We start from the raw sequence: 23,795 nt of genomic DNA on the forward strand, positions 1-23,795 counted from the left end.
TCCTGGGTTCAATCCCCAATATCTCCATTAAAAAAATAAATCAATAAATCTAAATACCTCCCTGCTAACACAACTTTTTAAAATAACAAATAAATAATTAAAATAATTTTTAAAAATAAATAAAACAAAACTTTCAAAAAGAAAACCAATAGCTAAGGGAAAAGAGTTAATAGAGGAAAAAAGTGAGACATTAATATCACTGTAAGATTCTCAAGAGAAATACTAGGCTCCATGGCAAATCATTCATTTCCTGTACAGACTAGGTACCACATTTGTTCCAAGTACATATCATTGACACATACAATATAAAAAGAAAATACAGAAAAGATATAACTACACTCACAAATGAGGTAATCATATCTGTAGAATAGAAACGGAATTGGGAAGCAAAGCAGGAGTTCATAAGCAAGAAATTGGATTAAGGTATTCCACCAGATAGGTTACGAGGGCAAGGTTCAATGCATCATAGCAGGGGTTTGTGTGAGCTGTACTTGTTTGTGGAAGAGCAAACTCACTGACGGGGGTTATAAGTTTATGGAAAGTTAGGGCACTGGGAAGAAAAGACCCAAGACCAAGAACTCAACCAATGGATAAAGAAGAAATCAGAAGGAAAATCAAAAAATATTTTAAAACAAATGAAAATGAAAACAAAACATACCAACATTTATGGGATATAGGAAAAACAGTTTTAAGAGGGAAGTTTATACTGATAAATTCCTACATTAATAAAAAAGAGAGATCTCAAATAAGCCACCTAACTTTAAACCTCAAGAGCTAGCAAAGTAAGAACAAACTAGGCCCAAAGTTAGGAGAAGGAAAGAAATAACATTAATCAGAGCAGAACCAAGTGAAATAAACCAAAAACAACAAAAAAGATCACCAAAAGAAAGAGGTGTTTTTCTTTAAAATATATAAACTTGATAAACCTTTAGCTACACTAGCTAAGAAAAAAAGAATGAAGTCTCAAATAAATAAAATCAGTAATGAAAGGGATCATATTGCAACTAATACCACAGAGACAGGATCAAAAGATTATGAAAAATTATATGCCAAAAATTGGATAACCTAAGAATGAATACATTCCTAGACACACATAATCTACTGAATCATGAAGAAACAGAAAATCTGAACAGAACAATAATAAGTAAGAAAATTGTATCTGTAATCAAAAACTCCCAGTGGAAAAAAGCTCGTGACCTGATGGTTTACTAGTGAATTCTACCAAACATTTAAAGAATTAACACCAATCTTTCTCAAACTCATCCAAAAAATTGAAGAGGAGGGAACATTTCCAAACTCATTTAATGAGGACAGCATTACCTTGACCCTGAATCCAAAGACATCACAAGAAAATTATAGGCCAGTATCTCTGATGAATATAGATGCAAAAATCTTCAAAAAAAAAAAAAATCCTAGCAATCAGAATTCAATAGCACATTAAAAGGATCATACACCATGATCAAGTGGGATTTACCCCTAAGATGTTATGATGGTTCAAATATGTAAATCAATAAATGTAATATAACATTTTAATAGAATTAAGGATAAAAATCATATGATCATCTCAACAGATGGAGAAAAAGCATTTTCAAAATTCCACATCGTTTATGATAAAAACTCTCCATGAGGTGGGTATAGATGGAATGTACCTCAACATAATAAGGGCCATATACGATGATCCCACAGCTAACATCATACTCAATGGTGAGAAGCTGCAGGCTTTTTCTTCTAAGATCAGCAAGAAGACAAGAGTGCCCATTCTTACCACTTTTATTCAACATAGTACTGGAAACTTAAGCCAGAACAATTAGAGAAGAAAAAGAAGTGAAGAGCATGCAATTCAAAAAGGAATAATTAAAAATTTCTGTTGGCAGATGACATGGCCTTATATAGAAAATCTTAAAAAAACTCCACCAAAACCTTATAATTAAATGAAATCAGTAAACTTTCAGGGTACAAAATCAATATATAAAAATCTGTTGCATGTCTATAAACTAACAATGAACTACCTGAAAAAAAAGAAATAAAGAAGACAATCTAATTTACAACAGCAACAAAAATAATAAAGTACTCAGGAATAAATTTAACCAAGGAGGTGAAAATTCTGTATATACAGAATATACATTGATGAAAGAAATTAGGGAGACAAATAAATGGAAAGATATCCTGTGTTCACAGATTAGAATAATTAATAAGGTTAAAATGTCCATACTACACAAAGTGATTGAGAGATTTAATGCAGTCTCTGTCAAAATTCCAATCACATTTTTCACAAGTATAGGAAGAAATATCCTAATTGGTATGGAACCACAAAAGGTCTCATATAGCCAAAGTAATATTGACAAATAAGGATACAATTCGAGGTATAATATTCCATATTTCAAACTATATTACAAAGATTAGTAATCAAAACAGTATGGTACTGGAATAAAAACAGAAACATAGCTCAATGGTACATAATCTAGAACCCAGAAGTACATCTAAGTATTATATGGTCAATTAATCTTTGACAAGGATGCCAACAACACACAATGGCAAAAGGATCATCTCTTCAATAAATGCATATCCAGAGAAAACTGAAGAGTTACATGCAAAAGAATAAAATTGTATTTATATTTTGCACCACTCACAAAAATTACCTTGAAATGGATTGAAGACTTAAATGAAAAACTAAAGTTGCATAACTCCTAGAAGCAAACGTAGAGGAAAATCTCCTCAACACTGGTGTTGGCTATTATTTTTTTCATATGACACTAAAAGCACAGGAAACAAATGCAAAAATCAACAAGTAGAACTATATCAAAATAACAAGTTTCTGCATAGTAAAAGAAATAATTAACAAATTGAAAAGGCAACCTATAGGATGGAAAAAAAATATCTGCAAACCATTTATGTGATAAGGGGTTAAAATCCAACATGTATAACTCAATAGGTAAAGACAAATAACCCAATTAAAAATGGGGAAAGGGCCTGAATAGACTTTTTTTTTCCAAAAAAGACATTAAAATGGTTAACAAGTACATGAAAAGGTGTTCAACGTTAGTAATCACCAAGGAAATGCACATCAAAAATACAATGAGGTATCACTTCTCACCAGTGAGGATGGCTTTTATTAACAAGACAAGAGATAGCAAATGCTCATAAGGATGTGGAGAAAAGGGAACACTTGTATATTGTTCGTGGGAATGTAAACTGGTACAGCCATTATGAAACACAGCTTAGAAGTTCCTCAAAAAAATAGAACTACCATATAATTTAGCAATCCCACTTCTGGGTATATATCTGAAAAAAAAATTAATTTCTTGAAGAGATGTCTGCGCTCCCATGTTCACTGCAGCATTATTCACAATAGCAAGATACAGAAACCACTTTAGTGTCTGGTCAATGGATGAACAGATAAAGAAGTTATGAGAGATATATATGTATCTACATATATAGATATATATAGTGAAATATTCAAGCATGAGAAAGAAGGAAATACTGCTATTTGCAACAAGATGGATGAATCTAGAGGGCATTGTGCCAAGTGAAATAAGCAGACAAAGAAAGACAAATGCTGCATGATTTCGAAAAAAAAAAGAAAGAAAGAATTTATAGAAACAGAATGGTGTAGAGTAGAATGGTGCTTACCAAGGGCTGAGACGTGGTGGAAATGGGGGAGACAGTGGTCAAAGGTACAATTCTTGAGTTATAAGAAGAATAAGCTCTGAGGATCTAATGTACAGCATGATGATTATAGTAATACTGTATTGCTTGGTTGAAATGTGCCAAGAGTGTAGACCTTAAGCACAGTCACCACAAAAGAAAAAAAAAAATTAACTATGTGAGGTTACTGATGTGTGGTAATTATTTCACAAAGTATACATATGTCAAATCATCATATTTCACACTTTTAATATATTACAATTTTGTCAATCATACCTCAGTAAAGCTGAAATTATTTTAAATAGTAGATAAGAGGTATATAACAAAATTATACCTGAAGAATTTACAGTACTGAAAACCAACATGGGTCATTAAATTGAAAAGTCTCACTTAGTGTTAAACTAGATTTATTACATACACAGAAACACACACACCCCCCTCGATATGGAAATGTGAAATTTCAGAACTCTGAAATAGGAAGAGAGAATTCTAAGATTACCTACAAAGGGAGAAAAAACAGATTACCTACAAAGATGTCTTATCAAGCAAAACTAAACGAAAGATGAGTAAGTTTAGAGATCAAATGTACAACTACTGTAATTTATAATAAATAATATTGTATTAAATACTAGAAATTTGTTAAGACAGTTTATTTCAGGTGGTCTCATCACACTTAAAAGGTAACTGTGTGAATGATGTTAATTAGCCTGATTGAGGAAATCATTTCACTATGTATATCAAGTCATCATGGTGTACACCTTAAGTATGCATAATATTTTAAAAACTAAACGAAAGAAACCTTCAAATTAATGAGAAAAAATGACTTTGGACCTAGAATATGATAGTTTGAGAAAATCCTACTTGACTAGGTTGAATAGAAAATGAAGGATGAGTTCATGCAAACAGGAGTGTTTATTTAAATAGGATTTGCTATAAAAAACAGAACGGCAGAGCTGGGATGCAGGGCTCTTGTTTTATCTTGTGTTTGCTTCTTTTCCAAGATGAGCAATATTATGCAATGTCATATGTTATTAAAATAGAGATAAATAGCAATGATTCATGGGAAAGAGGAGATCACTGTAGGTGCAAAGCCCCTGGGTGTATAAGAGAACAACATCCACTTGGCAAGAGCGTGGGTAATGAGAACTCCTACACAGAAGTACCTGCCACTATTATACAGCAACACAAAGAAGACAACACGTGAAGACAGCTGCAAACGGGCTGGTGAGAGAAAGAGGTCATTCTCATTTGATTGCATCTGTGTTCTCTATGAATTATATGAGAATATTATTAACTTAAAACGAGGATATGTGGGTATTAGGACTGAAGAGAGTGAGAAGCTATGAAACAATGGTCAGAAAACTGAATTGTCCAGAAATTTCTTGGCAGTGCTGAATGCCACCTGAGACATACAGCCATAGAATTTAGGTTCTATTCAGCAGCAAATGTATTCCAATGCTAGTGAGGCTTAAATATGAGGGCTTCTAACTGACCTCCAAGCCCTTATAAGGTCCTTTGAATGTCCATGACAGTGTTTTCACATGGTCATCTGTTTTTATAAAGGTTACAAAAATGAGATATTTTAACCACAATTTATTAAGAAGACTATTTTCTTTTTCTAATGTAATGTATCTTCTGCCAAGTGACATTAGAATGGCTATGGGAATTCTGTATGCGTAATCTTACATTCTTTTTTTCATAGAAACCTCACATCCGGTAACCCATACGGCCCATCAAACCAAGATCCACCCACGATGAGATTAACCAGCAAACTGTGTTGTACTTTAGCCACAATCAGTTGTTTGGATCCTGGTTTAGTTCAATGACAGAGCTTTTCAAGTCATAAAATAAGGTTTTGAAAGTTATTTAAATGAATACTTATTTTGATCAAATATAAGTAGGTTCAGTAAGAAAGGAAAGAAGGACAAGAAGGTGGGATACACAAATGCAGTTAGGAAGATAGACAGGTCATCTTAAAGGGTCAAATAATTGTTGGAGTGACAGTCCTAGGAGAGTAAATAAGCTGGAAACAGAGGTGCTAGTTGTCAGGGAGTGGATTCTTAAATCTGAGATCAGCAGATGACTCTGTTACTGGAAATGACAAGCTGTAAGATAAAACTCTAAGAGAGGGTGGCTGGTGTGAGGTGGAAGACAAGATTGTCAGGAACACGGAGGTCTAAGAACTAAGAATACAAGTTCTTGCATGTATTGAATACAGAACAAATTTAGGTTTTGATCTCTTCTGAACAGGGAGAGAACAGAAACAGGAAGGGTGATTTATTTGTAGTATTTTAATTCTTTAAAAAAAATCTAAAGTAGGCTGACACATTGCTAAGAAGTTAATTTTGAATGGTGCATATCCCATTTTCTCTTTGAATATCTGAAAATTTTTAAAAATAAAGTAAAAGCAAAATAATTTAAGAAATTTTCCATTCAAAAGTCTGCTGTTAAATGCTGAAAAAAACATATTCTATATCTATTTTCCTGTGAAGTAACTCAAATTAATAGGCTGGTAAGATATAGTTAAACGAGTATGAAAAACACAGTACCCTGTGGATTCATTCTAAGTATTCTAAGCTATTTAACAACTTCAATAATATTCTAATTGCTATCTCTACAAATAAATCACCATCCTGTTAACTCTTGATAAACACATTTCATAGAATATACCACTGCCTTTATGGTATTCAATAGCTTTTTTGCTCATTTCCCTTGATTACCAACCCCATCTTTGGATCACTGCAGTTACAATGGCATTGTCTTGCTTGAGGTACAGTAGAGCATTAGAAGTAGATATTCAGAATATTTTACAGAGCTTGAATGTAAGAAAATGGCTATATAGAAATTCATACCACACAGTTAACTTCAGCAAACTAAATCCAAATTAATCAATTTCAAATCATCTTAAGCAAGTTCATTTTCCTTGACTTAGATTGCTGAAGCCTGCCTATCATGTGAATAAGCAATCGAGTGAAATTATTTGCTCAAGTCAAATGTCCCAAATGTATGTAAAGGGTCCATTGCAAATGAATACTGCCTTATTTGAAATTACTAAATTATACACTGCTACTACAAGGTAAGCAATCATATATCATTATCATCACCAAAAGGTCTTGCAAATATTTGTATGCACAGAGTACTGAACAAAGTCTACTAAGTACAGCATCTAATGTTTATCTAATGTTGCCATTTAAAAAATAAACTATATATGCACAATAGATCATATACTGAATTAACTATGTAATTTATTCAAATAGTATAACATTTGGGAATGGCATCAGATGGTGAGATGGTATTCCAGTGGATATAACAGTCCAAACTGGGGGAAATTTCATACAGGTATTCACTAGATATTATCAGTGTCAGTGATTTAACAATTATTTTACTATTATTGTTGGACTTAAGGAAATAAAAAGAAGCTGGGACTAAGGGGAAGGTGATTCCGGTAAATGGTCAAATAAAAAAGAAAAAAATAAAGGAGAATCTAAGAATAACAGAGCTCTTTTGAGAAAAGCAATGGCTATAGCTAAATACAGAGATGGAAAATTGAATAACGCAGTGAGTTTTTGACAGTTTTTGAAGTAGTCAGTAAGTGTGTCCACAGTCCGCTGTAACATGTCAGAAATAGGAACCACGACTTGCCTGTGGAGGAGGGAAGGCAATGTTATGAAGCAGAACATCAATTTTGGAGTCAGACAGACTTACACTCAAATCCTGATTACTCCTATGTAATTGGAGGTTTGGTTTCACACATAATTTCTTCATCTAAAATTTGCTTACTAATATCTACCATCAAGGTGTTATAAAGATTAAATTTAAATAAATTGAGAATAATACATATACTTTACTTGCACACATTAAATAGCTCATACAAATGATGTAACAGTTTTTTTAAAAAAGTATATAACAGCATGGAACTTCATTACAGTGCTAGGTGATTTAATGAGATGAAAGACAATGAGAGAAAAAATATAAATATAAAAAGATAAATAACCATTAATATAGCTTTGGAACAGAAACACATACCAAAGAGAGACGTGATACCAGAACATATGGCAGAGAGACTAGGAGCACAAAGATACTGAAGCAAAAAAAAAGGACAACAAATGTTTACATTCAGTTCTCATTTGCTCATTATGTTATTTACTTAGCATCTATTGGAAAAAACACAAGACGCACAACAGACAGGCAAATATAATGCCTGCAAGTAAGGAGATAAGCTGAGAGGAAGGGGGTGAGAAGGAATAAATTGGGAGTTCGAGATTTGCGGATACTAACTACTATATATAAAATAGATAAACCACGTTTATACTGTAGAGCACAGGGAACTATATTCAGAATCTTGTAGTAACATATAATGAAAAAGAATATGAAAAGGAATATATATGTATCTGTATGACTGAAACTTTATGCTGTATACCAGAAATCGACACAACACTGTAAATTGTCTATACTTTTTTAATTTAAAAAGTGGAAAAAAAGGAGAGACAATTGGGAACTGGTTCATTTCACCGAAAACTGAAACAGACAGAAAGAAAAGCACCTACTAGAGAAACATCTAAAAGATTTAATAGAAGTTGGTAAGATGTTGGCTGTAAGAGGGTAGAGAGGAATATAGGATAATGCCTGAAACAGGCTACTTGATGGATAATAGCGTCAAGATGTGATGCTGGGGGAGAGGGCACATATTCAAAATGATACTATCAGGAGAAATAAAGGATGCGGCTAGAGATCAAAAAGTAAAAATATGATACATGTTCAAATAATGAGAGTAGGTAAAATTCCTGGGTTAGGGAGTAGATCAAGGATGCAAGACAGAGATAAATGAGCCCACTCTAGGATTCAAGAATAGCTTCAGAAAGTTAAAGGAAGAACCAAGAGACTGGCATTTTGAACCTCAATAAGAAATAGCATCAGAGAACGCACAGACACAAAGGCTTGGGTCACATAAAGAAAAAAAAGTCATGTGATAGACTAAAACTTATCCAGTGGATTTAGGAAGGGAGGTTCTCTTTTTAAACTTAAGTAAGATAAATTTTGGTAACATGGGAGTTTTTGAAGTCACATGGCTGTGTGCCAAAACATGACTTATAGTCATGCAAATATTGCCAATAATCTAGAAAGCATTGCTAAGTACATGAAAATCTTAATGAAAAATGGAAGGGAAATACTGTGTGATAGACAAAGATACAAACAGAGTGAAGGCAACACTTTCATTTTAGGCTTGAAAGAGGGTTAATGATGGATACTGGCTGCAGGAAAAAAGCAATGAATGAAAATGTCAAAAGTAGAAGTGGTAAGAATAAAACTGTGTCCTGAACATGGCAACAGGGGTTAAGACCAAGGGCACAAACAGAGGCGTTGGCATTGAACAGAAAGAATCATTTACTCCTTGAATTTAAAGAGCCAGGAAAGCTGTTTGCAGATACTGTCACTGTAGAATATGTTTGTTTGACAAAAACATGTCATGTTTTCAATTTTTCCTTCCAATAAGACTAAGTTTTGGTATAAGTAAAATTAAAGTTTTCTTTCTGAATTTATTTTGTTTGAGATTTACTGTGATGACTGAATCTAAAGATTCATACTTTAAAGAATTTTGGAGTGTTAGCTGCCATTATCTTTTTGAATATTGCTTTCCCAATGCCCTCCTTTATTTCTCAATCTACTCTCCATAATTTTTAATACTGATTGCATATTTTAATCTTTATCTCTGTGCTGCATTTTGGTTCCTTGCTATGTCTTTAAATGCACTGACTTTTTTCCCAGATGTATTTTCTATTAAATTAATAAAATCTTTAATCAGAATGAACCCAGTTTCGACAAGCGTTGGGCAGTCCTTTTTCAAATCTGTCTGAACTGTTTTGATAGTGTTCTATTAGTTTTTTTGTCCCCTTTAACCATTTTAAACTTACGTAGGTAGATTTATTCTAATAATTCTATTATTTGAAATTAGTGGGGGTTTAAATATACTACTGGTTATTTCTGGTAAGTCTCATTTATGTTGGATTTTTTTCCCTATTGTTTTATAATTTTGTGAGCTCCTTTTTACAAGCCTGACTTTGAGAGTATCTCGTATGTCCTCAGTTTATTTATTTATTTATTTTAAGACTAATTTTTTAGAGCAATTTCAGGTTTACAGCAGAATGGAGCACAAAATTCAGAGAGTTTGCACATAGCCCTCCCACCCACACATATATACTCCACTACCCTCAACATCCCTCATCAGTGTGGCATATGTGGTACAATCGATGAGCCAACACGGACACAATATTATCAACCAAATTCCATAGTTTACATTGGGGTTCACTCTTGATGTTGTACATTCTATGGGCTTTAACAAATGTATCATGACATGTAGCCACCACTATACTAGTCTATTTATTCTTCTAGAGAATATTTATCAAAGTAGGACCACTTTTTTAAAAATGATAGTTCTTGGTGAAGATCTTCAGAGACAACACAGACAGTGTAAATGAAAATACCAAACCAGCGTGAAAAGGATCCAGACTGGGCATGGTCTCACGTGTTGTTTCTTTACCCAGGTTCCAGGCTTAAACAGACAAGTTTTCTGTCTCTGCCTTTACCTGTAGGTATATTTTTTTCTGCTCTATCCATTTAAATTCCATTACTTTATCCAGCTCCCTCACTTGCAAACATCCATAGCCCCTTTCCACGTTTGGAAAGACTAAAACCTAATTTCCCTGTTTACCAAGTTCAGCGAGGCCACTCCTCCATCCATCTTTTCAGAGCTGGAGATTTAGCTTGCAGTTGAGTTGTTCACTTACTTTCTTTGCATTGGCCCCTGGAGACTTCCTTTTCTTTCCCATGAGCACAACACAGCATTTAAAGGATGTATGTCCTATTTGTGTTCCATTTATATGTGTTTTGTAGCAAAAGACCTTTCATCTTCTCTATTATCAACATTGCAGGAAATGTAAGTTCTCTAATATTACTTTTCTGTCTACGTTCTCTCTTAGACATCTCACCCTGACCCGTTGTTATTTAATTTTATGACTCAAAATGTGTGTCCAGCATCCGCCTTGCCTCTGTGCTGCAGACATATGTATCTAATTTTCACTTCTCATTTCTATTTGAAGAGCTAACATGAATCTGAAATTTACTATGGCCCAAAGACACATACTTATATTTACTGCAAAATCTCTCATACCTTCTAGCCCTTGTTATCTCAGCAAGTAGCGTGATCATTTTTCTTTTCCTCACATCTTATATACCACCTATCAAAAGATCCTGCTGGCAATCCTTTCAAAATATATCTGAAAATCAGCTATTTATTACCATCTGTACTGCAAAAACCCTTGATTTATGTCAATATAATTATAATTTTTCTAACTCACCAGAAAAGCTTTCCTTATATACACCAAACTCTATCCTTCACTAAGCTACCCAACACATCTTTCTACAACATCAGGTGCTTTAAACGGTTTAAATGCACTAATCTATATGCCTTTATCAGAGCCCACCTAATGGGCTTGCAGTCTCTTGAGCCCTGACTGCCTTGCCCACGTCTGTCTCCCTGAATTATCCTACTCACACACGACTTTCCAGAAACACAGGTCCCTATTCTGTTTCCAGAACACACAGACGTTTTATCCATCACAGGGCTCGGGCACGTTCTACTCCTTCCACTTGGCATGTTCTTCCCCAGACCAGCTCAAGGCTGACATGTCTTCATTCAGGTCTTGACTCAAATAAATGCTACCTTCTTAGGCAGAGGAGTACTCAGTACTACAGAGTTTAATAATTATATTATTTTTCATATTTAAATAAACCATGGAGCTGTTTAGCACTGTGAATCATCATCTTAAAATTATTTTGGTGAGTTTCAGGTGATAATCATTTTATTAAATTATAAAATAATAGTACATTAGGAGTCCAGTTATAATCACAATAAAAATTTATTTGGTTATAATTTGACTTTTTCTCATTATTGGGTCATATTCAAAACTTTGATACATCTCTCTATCTACTAATTTAAAAAATATATTTCTTCAAGACTTACTATAAAGCTACAGTGATCAAGATAGTGGGGTATCAGCAAAAGAACAGACAAATAGATCACTTCAACAGAATAGAGTGCCCAGAAATAGACCTACAGAAATACAATCAACTGATAGATGACAGAGGCAAAGACAATGCAGTGGAGCAAAGATCATCTTTTCAACAAATGGTGCTAGAACAATTGGACATCTACATGCAAAACAAAAAAAACAAAAAAAACGAAGCTAGACACAGGCCTTACAACTTTCACAAAAATTAACTCAAAATGAACAACAGACCTACATGTAACACACAAAGCTACAAAACTCCAGAAAATAACCTAGGAAAAAACCTAGAAAACCTAGATGGCAATGACTTTATAGATACAATATCATAGGCACAATTCATAAGAGAAATAATTGATGAGTTGGACTTCTTTAAAATTAAAACCTTCTGCTCTGTAAAGACAATGACAAGAGAATAAGGAGATAAGCCATAGCCTGGAAGAAAACATTTGGAAAAGACACACCTGACAAAGGGCTATAATCCAAAACATGCAAAGAAATCTGAAAACTAAACAGTAAGAGAACAAACAACCCAATTTAAAAAATGGATCAAAGACCTTAACAGACACCTCATCAAAGAAGATATACAATGAAAAGTAAGCATATGACAAGATGTTCCACATCACATGTCATCAGGGGAATACAAATTTAAAACAATGAGATGCCACTATACATAGGAAAGAATGGCCAAAATCCTGAACACTGACACATCAAATATTGGCAACAAGTGGGTTAACAGGAATTTTCATGCAATGCTGGTGTGAAAGCAAATGGTACAGACACTCTGGAAACATTCTGGCAGTTTCTTATGAAACTAAACATATTCTTATTATAAGATCCAGCAATTGCATGCATTCTTTGGTATTAACTTTTTTCACACAAAAATTTGCACATGGATGTTTACAGCAGCTTTTATTTACAACTGCCAAAACTTGGAAGTAACCAAGATGCTCTTCAATAAATGAGTGAATAAATAAACTATAGTACAACCAGATATGGGATATTATTCAGTGCTAAAAAGAAACGAGCTATCAAGCCATTAAGACACATGGAGCAACCTCACATGCATATCAGTGAGTGAAAGAGGCCAATCTGAAATGGCTCCATACTGTATGATTCCAACTATATGACATTCTGCAAAAAGCAAAAGTATGGAGATAGTAAAAAGATCAGTGGTTGCCAGAATCTGGGCAGGGGGATACAGGAATGAATGAAAAAAAGCCACAAAGGATTTTAGGGCAGTGAAAACACTGTGTAGCATACCATTATGGTGGGTACATGTCATTATACATTTGTCCAAATCCACAGACTGTACAACACCAAGAGTAAGCCCTAATGTATACTACAGATTTGGGAGACTATGATGCCTCAGTGTAGGTTCATCAATTGTACCAAATGTACCTCTCTGGTGAGAGATGTTGATGATGGGAGATTCTATGCATGTGTGGGGGTAAGGGATGTACGGGAAACCTAAGTATCTCTCCCTTAAATTTGCCATGAACCTAACTGGTCGTCAAAAATAAAGTCTTAATAAAAACCCATCATTTTTTATACCTTAAATACATGCAATTTTAATTTATTAATTATACTTTAATAAAGCTGGAAAAATATTTTTAAAATAAATAATAAAAAAATTTTTAATCATATTTGGTGTTTTCTTTACAGAAGTTTCTGGTTTTGTGTTTATATCTTTTTAGCTGAATTTAGATTTCCTTCTCTAGTGAATGATATTTTTTATCCTTATATTTGTAGTTTTCATAATGAATGAAGTTTTTTTGTTAGAGGATAGAGTCTATAAAGGACATTAACTATATTTCTTGATTTTGTACTATCAGATATTGTGGTAGATCTAACTCCTGCCAGCATATCTCTTATTTTTTCTTTCATTTTACAAATATTTCACTAATTCTCTGTTCAGCATTGTGTAATCTGCTGTTAACTTTCAGCTTCAAGTACAAATCCAAGAGAAAAATTAAATAAGTGACATCTTAAGGTGTTATCTGAACACGCACAATGCATACCTTGGAAATCCTTCTCTATCCAGGGCTACATTCCCACTGCATGGGATAGATTCCCAATTGTTCATTATCTCTCTTTTTAAAAGGATTAGACTTCCTACCCTGTTGACATCGGGCTTGGCCATATCACCTGCTTTGTTCAGTGGAGCTTGAGCAGAAGTAACACTTCCCATAGTCCTGGGAAAGCTGTAAGAACCACTGAGAGATCTCACTAACGGACATGTGCTACCAGAGCAACATGTCCTAGAAGGAAGCAATCCTTCACCTTGGGTCTGAGAAGTAGAAATAACATGAAGCTCACACACAGCAGACACAGCTAAGCTGCAGTGCAAGTGAGAAACCAACCTTTATACCTGTTCACCACTAAAACTTGGTAGTTGCTCATTACCGCAGGATAACCTAAAGCTAACTCTCACACTCTCTTCCTTTCCTCCAGAGCAGTCCCCTCATTAGCTTACCCACTCTTCAGAATTTTTTTCTCCTCCGGTGCTCTTTCTTAATAAAATAAAATGTAGTAATACCAGCAACTAGAATTTTAGATTATCCTTTAGAAAACAATGTTCGTTTTGCTTTCTTTAAAAAAAGTGTATTTAACATACAGATAAATTTTACAAATGGTTTCATTCTGTCATCAAAAGATAAAATAAGCACAAAGAAATTTTATCAAACTTCCTAAACAATTTGTTCAGCAGCATCATTCCTCTCTCCATTCTTCCTTCCTTCCCTCCATAATTAATTATGGACAGCATAGTATGTGTCAGGAACTACGCTTGATGAGGATTCAACAGTGAAGAAAACAGAGTCAGTCATGGCTTACGTCTGCCCTTGTGGATCTTTCCCTTTGTTGAGGAAGAGGCACAGCAGTGAAATACTCACACACACTAAATTGCAAATATGACAAGTGATATGAAGAAGAGTATGTGTACCTTTTATACACAAAACAGAGGAACTGGATTTAACTGCGCTGTCAATGAAAGCTTCCCAGAATTGACTCCTAAGCTGCAATCTTAAAGATAAGTAGTAATTAACTAGCCAGAAGTTAGAGGGAAAACATCTATAGAAAAGGAATTAGCATAAGAACACCATAAGGGCTAGGGAAAAAAGTGACAAGTAGTAGAAACTGAAGTAAGGCCACCATATTTAAACCAAATAATCAGGGTAAACCAGGTGTGATAGGAAACTGCAGAGGCGGGTATACCTGCCTATTCAGGGACCTTGTGGGATATGTTAAGGAGGGGTTTCATCCCTTCACCCTGATAAAGTTAATGGAAGTCTGGAGCAAAACTGATCATACTATATTAAAAAAATTAAAAGAAAAAAGAACACACCTGCCACAATGTAGACAATGGATGAGAAAAGGATCATGGTTATTGCAGGTAAACCAGCTCTGGAAATCACCATAAGTTCATGAAAGACATGGTAGCTTGTACCAGGATGCTGGTGCAGAGTGAAGCAGATAGATTAAAAAGATATATAGACCATTTCTTGTTAATATGTTGAATATGAGGGTTGAAACAAAAAGAAAAATCAAGAAAACTCACAGGTTTCCAAGCTAGGAAATTTCGTTTAGTAGTCTTAGGGAAGAATTGAGGATTGACCAAAGGAGATCATGAGCTTGACTAGACATATTTTAATTTTAAAATATCTTTGCATATAAGAGGATATGTTAAAAAGAAATGACATAAATGAGTATAAAACTTTTTTTCTTAATGGAGGTTGGGGATTGAACCCAGGGCCTCATGCATGCTAAACATGTGCTCCACCACTGAGCTATTTTTCTCCTCCTCAAAACTTCATGTAAGATAATTTTTCCAGCATTTTGATTTTTCTAAAGGGATTCAGAGTGATTAAAGAGCAACATTTGATACAGAAATAAAATCTAAGCTAATGATAAACACAAACATAACCATACCATCCCAGGGACATAAAATGAATTGATTGACTGTATTTAACATATTAGATATGTTCTATTAGAATAAAAATAATATTTGCGCTATTACCTGTCATTGGCATAACCTACTATAGTTTCAATATCCATCCCAATTCTTCTATTTTCTTCCATCAATTGAGAATATGCTATTGAAACATCTGAAAAATCTTTTGCGATATTAGAAAGCTCCACATCCCACGTTCTTTTCTTTAAAAAAGAATACAAGAATCATTTATATATGTTTATGTAACTCAAAAAGAAAAAAAATGTATAACAATGAAGTTACTTTTAGTTGTATGAGTTAATATTTGGGAATAGAGAATGGACCTCTGTGGGAAGTAGGGCAAGGTCAACTTACTGTGGAATAAAAATTATTAAGTGCATCCGTATATTCAATTTCATAAATTTTTTTCTTCCAGAATAGTTGATCAAAAGTTTTTTTAAAATCATCTAGCTAAAAAAAAAGACACATGCAATTAAATTGTGGGGAATTCCATTTTTTGTAAAGTAAGAAAGATTATCTTTCAAATTATGCAACTATCATAACTTAATAAATATTGATTAAAATATTATAATACCATAGGCTGTTTTCAGTGATGAAAATTGATGCAAGATTCTGAATGAAATATAGCAAATCAAGTCTAACAATATTCAAATAATCATTGTAAAAGAGAATATATTTTAGTTATATTGTAATAATTCATATGAATTAGAAAAATTAAATCATAATTGCTCTCATCAACAAATTAAAGAAGGAAATAACATGAATATGGCCAACACTACACAAAATAGCCATTTGATAAATTCACTATCTAGTTCCCATCATTTTTAACTAGAACAAGGAAAACAATCCCAAATATAATATAAAGAACCAACAGAAAATATCAAAATAAGTCATAAAACACAGAATTCATGCCCACTAAAGTCAAGAATGAGATCAGATTATCTTTCATCACCACTGTTATTAACCATGTTTTATAAAATTTTGGTAAAGGCAATGTGCATAACGAAACCAAACGTTACTAGTAAAATACTGAATATAAATAGATAATGTATCATCAATTTTAGATGTTATGATTGAGTATCTAGGGAAACAGAAGATTCTATTTAAAACTACAATAAATGATTTTTGGCAAAATGGCATAAGGAAATTAATAGTTTTTATCTATGAGTAATAATCTGTTAAAAATCTTTTGACAGTATTGAAAAACTTTTGTCAAACATATAATATATTTGGGAATAGATTTAACACAAAAGGGAGAACCTTTAATACAGCAAACACAAATTCTTATTTAAAAGCTTAAATCAAGAAAAACTAATATTTCATGCAAAGGTTTAACAGAAGATACTGTCAGTTACCCCCATATTAACATAAGATGTAATAAAAAGGAGTATTTTCTTTTAAACTGCATGAAATGAAATTCATATGGAAGAAAAAGTGTGTGAAACTAGCCAAGAAGTAGATAAAAATAATAATATTGGAAACTTGCTACCAAATATTAAAATATCTTATAACACCACTATTTTAAAGGAGTATTTTCAGCATTGCAATAAAGAACAGAAGGTAAAACTAGAGCCCAGAAATATCTGAGCTCAATGAGAGAGAGAGATCATTTACTTTAATCAACAGAGTAATCAATATGAACTTATTTGTATGATCTTGGGCTAAAGAAGAATGTCACATTGCCAAAAAAACCAAGAGTATTTGTTGACGTGTTTGATGGCATATTTCACAAAAGATGGCAAAGGACACCATAAACAAAATTGAAAGAAAAGGCGAGAAAAATGTGAAATACAAGCCCAACATTCTGAAATATAGTCTTCTTGAAGGGCATCAGTGAACAAGGTGGATTAAGAACATTTGAAAACTCTCCTCCATAAAGGTAATGAGAAAATTGGTCAACAAAACAAAAGTCAAAATTCACTTTCTCAGAATTCTGGAAATTAAGGGAAGGCTTGCAGCAAATGGGGAGCACCTATTCAAGAAAACCAGTCTACTCTGAGTACGAGGTATGAGCTTTGTGGTGTTCTAACTTGTCCTAGTCCTCCCTTCCAGGTCCATGATAGCCTTGAACATCCTGCATTTGTGGAGAAAACTATTAGTTGGGCAGCCCACAGAAGAGGCAGAACTGATCTGGAATGCATTCAAAGCCTAATTCTCATAGAACTGTCATTATTTGACCTGTCTGGTGATTTTTTGGATGGCTCCATTTGCAATGATGTCGGTATTTGTCTTGATACAGAGCTGTCCCAGTACAAAACATCTCCCCCCACAAAATTTTTTCCCAAGCCATGATTGATTGTCACAATTTTACAAATCACAGGCAACTGACTAACTCTGTGGCCATCTGAGACAGTAGATAACGACTGGGACAGATGATAAACTAACCAACAAACTTTAATTGAAAAAAACAAAACTTTTGAGGAGAATGAGATGTCCATAGTGGCTTTGTGAAAGTCCAGCACAGTTCTGGGAATCTAGGAGCTTGCAAGTTCATAGGGATGCGTGAAAGCCCAGGGCTGTTCACATGCTCTGAAAATACCTGCGAAGCTCTTCAAGTTCTCATCTCTGGCTGAGCTTGAGGCTCTATGAAAGCTGAAGTGAAAAGTAAGGCAGAGTTGATAACTGCCTGGATGAGTGTTGAGAATGGGAATGAACAAGCAAACAAAAGCCCCTGACAAAGAAAGGAAGGCTTATTGTTTCCAGACTTTTAAGGATTATTGTCCAATCACTAGCAGATACTAAAATAACTGAGAAGAAACTTCAGTGGTTGGACATGACAAAGCAGATTTTACAAAATCCACTGACAAAGGTCACTAAACAAACAGGTAACAACTCCAACAGGCAAGAGGAACAAACCCTGGGGAGGAGTGAGAATCTTATTTCCAGTGTTGCCACAATAGATTATTTAAAATGTCCATTTTTCAACAAAAATATTATGAGGCATGCAAAGAAACACAATGGACCACATAGAAGAAACATTCAACATACACTATCCCAGAAGAAGCTTATACTTTGAATTTATTAGTCCAATCAGCTATTTAAAATATGTTGAAAGAGCTAAAGGAAAATGTCCAAGGAACTAAAGGAAAGCATAAAGATGATGTTTTGCCAGATAGAAAATATCAATGAAGAGAAAGCAAGAGAGAGGTAACATTTCACACACAAGGAATCTTCAATAAGATTAACACTCAATTTCCCATCCAAAACCATGCGGCCCAGAAGGTATATGCTAATATATTCAAAGTAAAGGAAAAAAAAGTATCGAGTATCCTATATCAAGCAAAACTGTCATTTAAAAATGAACGAGATAGTAGGACATCCAGATAATTCAAAACTGAGAGAATCTGTCACTAGGAGATCTATCCTACAATAAATACTAACAAGGGTCCTTCAGGCTGAAAGAAAGAACACTAACTAGTGATGTGAATAAACGAGAGGAAATAAAGGTAATCGGTAAACGTAATTACACAGGTAAATATAAAAGTCAGATAAATGTATTATTTTGTAACACTTTTTTTCTTACCTGATCTAAAAGACAACTATGTAAAGTAGTAATTGTAAATTCCTGTTGATAGCCACACAATGTGTAAAGATGTAATTTGTATAAGAGCACAAATAATTGGGGAAAAAGGTAGGGAGCTACAGAAAAGCAAAGTTTTTATATACTGTTGAGATTAAGTATTAACCTAAATATATTTTTTATAAATTATTATTCATAATCTCAGGGCAACTACTAAAAAATTCAAATATACAGTAAATAAATAACAAGGAAGTTGAACTGGTACACTAGAAAATATCTATTTAACATAAAAGAAGGTAGAAACGGAGCAATAGAGAAAATATAAAGACATAAGACAGAAAACAGATAATGTTCAATTAAGACAAAAATCAAATAATTTTTATTCTAAGGAATAAGTAAATTAAATCACAAATGATATGGAGGGGGAAAAACCCTCTAGATTAAAAAAAAACATAAACACCAAGAGTCATTATGTAGTTTTGATTAACATTTAAAATGATGTTCAAAAATTATTTTAGAATAAAAGAAACAATGCCAATATCAACAGGATTAATGAAATGAAAGCCAAGAAATTCAATTAATGGAAATATTGTCATTAAAAAAGTGAGCTACAAAAAGACAAACTAAAAAGTTATTAAAATTTTGGAAAATATGAAAATGAAGGCAAATCATTTAAGTCTTATCAGAAATATAAGTTGTTTGATTTTTACTTGAGCTTCCAATTCCATACTACAATTCAGCTTTCATTATTTTTCCATCACAATATTTTTGTTAAAATGAGTAGTTATGTTAATATTTATAAGTTTTAGATATATTTATCACAGTTTTGTTTATAATACTTAAAAACTGAAAACATCCTAAGTGTTCAACAACAAGGGTCTAAGAAACTCTCAATCATTAAAATTATAGTATAAAATACAAGATGATTTTGAAAAGTTTCTATATAAGGAGAAACATATCACTGAGTACTGCATGCATATGATAATGTCCTTTTAAAATATATTACAAGACTTGTTTATATACAACAAAATATTAAGAGTGACTACATCTAAACAGTAAGATCTTAAGATCAGTAATTTCTTCTGCTCACATGAGTACATTCTAAACTTTGAGTAATAAAAATTAAGTATTGTGCCATTCAAAAATACCTAAAATAATTCAGATAGCAGTTTGTCTAATGTACCCATCAGATTTTATGAGGATCGTAGGGAAGAAAACAGGATTCACTAGTAGCGATTGCAGTGCAGTGTGGTGGCGAAAGCTTGACTGGAAATAATCTAAGTGGGAATGCAAGGAGAGAAATAGGTAAACATAGAAAATTCTTTCAAGGGGGTCTGCTGCAAAGTATAATCAGAAATGCAGCTTATTTTAGGGAAAGATTTAAAAACAAAAACATGAAGCATTCGAAACAGGGAAGTGGAAAGTAAAAAGAAACAGAATAAACCTAAAGAAAGAAGAAGAAAATTGTAACTATAGAAGCATACATTAAATTTTAGAAGTTGAAAAATTCTAGAATTACTAAATCAAAGAGCCATGTTTTTTCTAATTCAATTTGAAAATTTAATTTAAAAAGTGAAAAATATGTATATAACTAGAAATAAGACATAAGCAAAAGTACAAAAGAGCATTCTATATCATATTATATTACATTTGAAAATCTGAATAAATGATTACCTCTAGGCCCATTAAAAATTATAAATTAACCTCAAGGAGAACATATAACCTGATACGATTAATCACGATAAAATAAAACAAACGCCCATGAAAAAATAAAACAATAAACAATTTAAAAAAAACAAGTCATATTTTTCACCAAGGTGTTCTATCAAAATTTCAAAAAAGAAGTTATCTAAATCTATATTAATTCTCCAGGTAATAAAGAAATGAAGAAAAGCTTCAAAATTCATTTTATAAACCCAGCATAATCCTGATAATAAAATCTATCAAATACAGCACAAATTAAGAATACTGAAATACAGACTAACTTACGAATATGGATGCAAAATCTTAAATAAAATTATTGCAAATCAAACTCAGAGGTAAAGTAAAAGAACAATAAACCATAACCACACATAGTTCACCTCAAGAATATTAAAACGGTTTAATTTTAATATAATATATCATTTCAATAGGTCAAATGAGAAACCATTTAAAATCATCTTCACAGATACTTACAAAGTATTTTGCATAACTCATCATCTATACCAGAGTTTCTATAACCTGAGTATATTTTTAAAATCTTTAAAATAATAATGAGCATATATTCAAAATCAACATTTAGATAACATTCATCACTTGTTTCAAATAAAAACTGAAATAAAGCCAATTTCATAGATGTTATTTATGCCACACAATAAAATATACACCTAATAAGAGATTAAAATCTTATGATGAAAAAAATTAGCAATGTGTACATTTATGCATGTTACCACATTTTATCCATGTAACACATAAATATTGTATAACAAAAGAATAACAAAAAATTGCATTGTAGTTTGGCTGTAACAGTTAATAACTTTATGTTTATGAGAAAAATCACTCAGCCTCTTTAGACTGATTTCCTATTTGGTGAATTAACAGTATTAGTGACATAATTGGCTTATTTATTTTTAGTAAATAAACTGCTTAATTTGAAAGATTCTGAGATAAAAATATGAATCAAGAGGTATGGCTTAATGGGTGTTTTGTGGTATTTGGATCTATAGTTATAGTACATAGATCCATAAGTTAGCAATAAATATTAAATTTCTACTAACAAAGACAACATCCAGAAATATGAAAATATCACATATATACAAAAGGAATTTGCTTATTTACAACATTTATCTGTAAACTAAATTATAAAAAAGTTGTACGCTTGCCATTGTTCAATAAAATATGAAAATCACAAAGGATTTCTACATGTTTAAGTCATTTTTGTTATTATTTTCACAAATGACTAGATAAAATGAAATGGAGATGGCTGTTATTTTAAATATCACAAGAAACAAAGAGCTGCAGATAATGAAATTGTATTCTAAAAAAAAAATTCCTGAAGTATAAGAGAAGTAGACTTCAAAGAAAACATGGGAAAATAAATTATAGAAAAGCTTTACTTTTACATTTAAAAAGAATCTGAGCTTAACAATACTTTTACGGTAGTTAACCAATTTCAAGATGTTTTCTAGTTTACAAAAGTCATTGTTTGCAGAAATTAGAAGGGGAAAATGTGTTTTCATAGATGACAACACAAATTAGAGAAAAGTTTACGTTAATGAGGTAAAGATTCTGAACAAAGCACTATATGCCTTGAAATTTTAAAAGATTAGTTAGGTTGTATGTGCAATTAGGCAACACAAACCTTTTTTATTTCTCCTGAACTAGAAATTTCAACTGCATACCAAAAAATAATGCAAGGAAATGATGTACACCATTGCTTTTAATTCAGTGCTTAACATGTCAACTTAGAAAATCTAGTTTAAAGGTTTTTATAATGAGCAAAATACAGAAAAAAAAAATCTGAGCTTCAACATGTTCTCATCTACCCTAGAAAGTATGACAGCCCACAAATGATTTCTACAATTGAAAAATATTACTAACCTTATAAATACATTCACAATATCCCATCAAAAATAACATTTTTTATGGAGGGCCAAACTTGGCATTTTAGAAATGATCAAAGAAATAAAAAATGACTTTAGGTTCAATGAATGAATTTTCCCTCTTTGAAAATATTAACAGTGATATTTTTATAAATGATAAATTTCAGCATAATTAGAAAATTGAGGTCATAATTATTTGACAATACTATACATTTTAAGAGTTTTTATTGGTTGTGCTATACTTCCCTCATATTTATAATAGTCCCCGGAAGAAATTATATATAGGCAAGCTACATGCATTCTAAATCATCAAGGAATATTTCAGTGTCTACACTCTACAATCCCACCTCATCAAGTGCCCTCTGGGCTCTTAAGATGAAGTTATTTTCCCCTATTTTCCCTCCCTTCCTTCCTTCCTCCCTTCCTTTCTTTCTTCCTTCCTTCCTCCCTTCTTCCCTTCCTTCCTATTTTCTTTCCTTTATTCATTGGTTAACTCGCTCATTCGGCAAGCCTAATATGGCTTTTTCTGAATGCCTAAAATGACATTTTATTGAGTACCTACTATGGGACAGGCACTATGCAAGTTATGCAGAGAAAACAAAAATCACAATTCCTTTCCTGTCCTTAAAGGCCTTAAAAGCCCTTAAAAATCAGAAGGAACAGTATTTATGAAAAGTTGGAAGAAAGTAAGCCATGGAACATTCTGGCATCTTGAAGTTTGTCCAAATAGCTAGAGAATAGAGTTAGAGTGAAAGGAGTAGCAAGAGAGAAGTTTGAGAGAGAAATAAGGGTGGACTGCAGAGAGATTTGCATTATTACTATCTATTTAAGGTCAGTTTGTTCCAACTCACTGATTCTATCTCATTCCCTCTGGCATTTCAGCTCCATGTGCTTTAGTTTAGTGTTTCCTGCCTTGCCTATTTCTAGATTTTTCTACATCACCTGTGCAGTGGTGTAAGTCACTCTCAAGTTAATTTAGGTGCATATTCCCTACACTGCATAAATATGAACAAAATACAAACATTTTCAGGGAA

The 23,795-nt window shown here is 32.7% G+C and overlaps 1 protein-coding gene across 1 annotated transcript in view; it reads right to left on the reverse strand.

The window, feature by feature from the left end:
• CCDC178 (coiled-coil domain containing 178) overlaps positions 1-23,795 on the reverse strand; it is a 257,715-nt gene that overhangs the window by 196,743 nt on the left and 37,177 nt on the right. Inside the window, 2 exon segments of the mRNA XM_010946961.3 lie at positions 15,727-15,863; positions 16,015-16,110. Coding sequence (XP_010945263.2) covers positions 15,727-15,863; positions 16,015-16,110 — 233 coding nt within the window.

This window comes from Camelus bactrianus, chromosome 24 (genome assembly GCF_048773025.1).
Source record: "Camelus bactrianus isolate YW-2024 breed Bactrian camel chromosome 24, ASM4877302v1, whole genome shotgun sequence".
Taxonomy (NCBI): Eukaryota; Metazoa; Chordata; class Mammalia; order Artiodactyla; family Camelidae; genus Camelus; species Camelus bactrianus.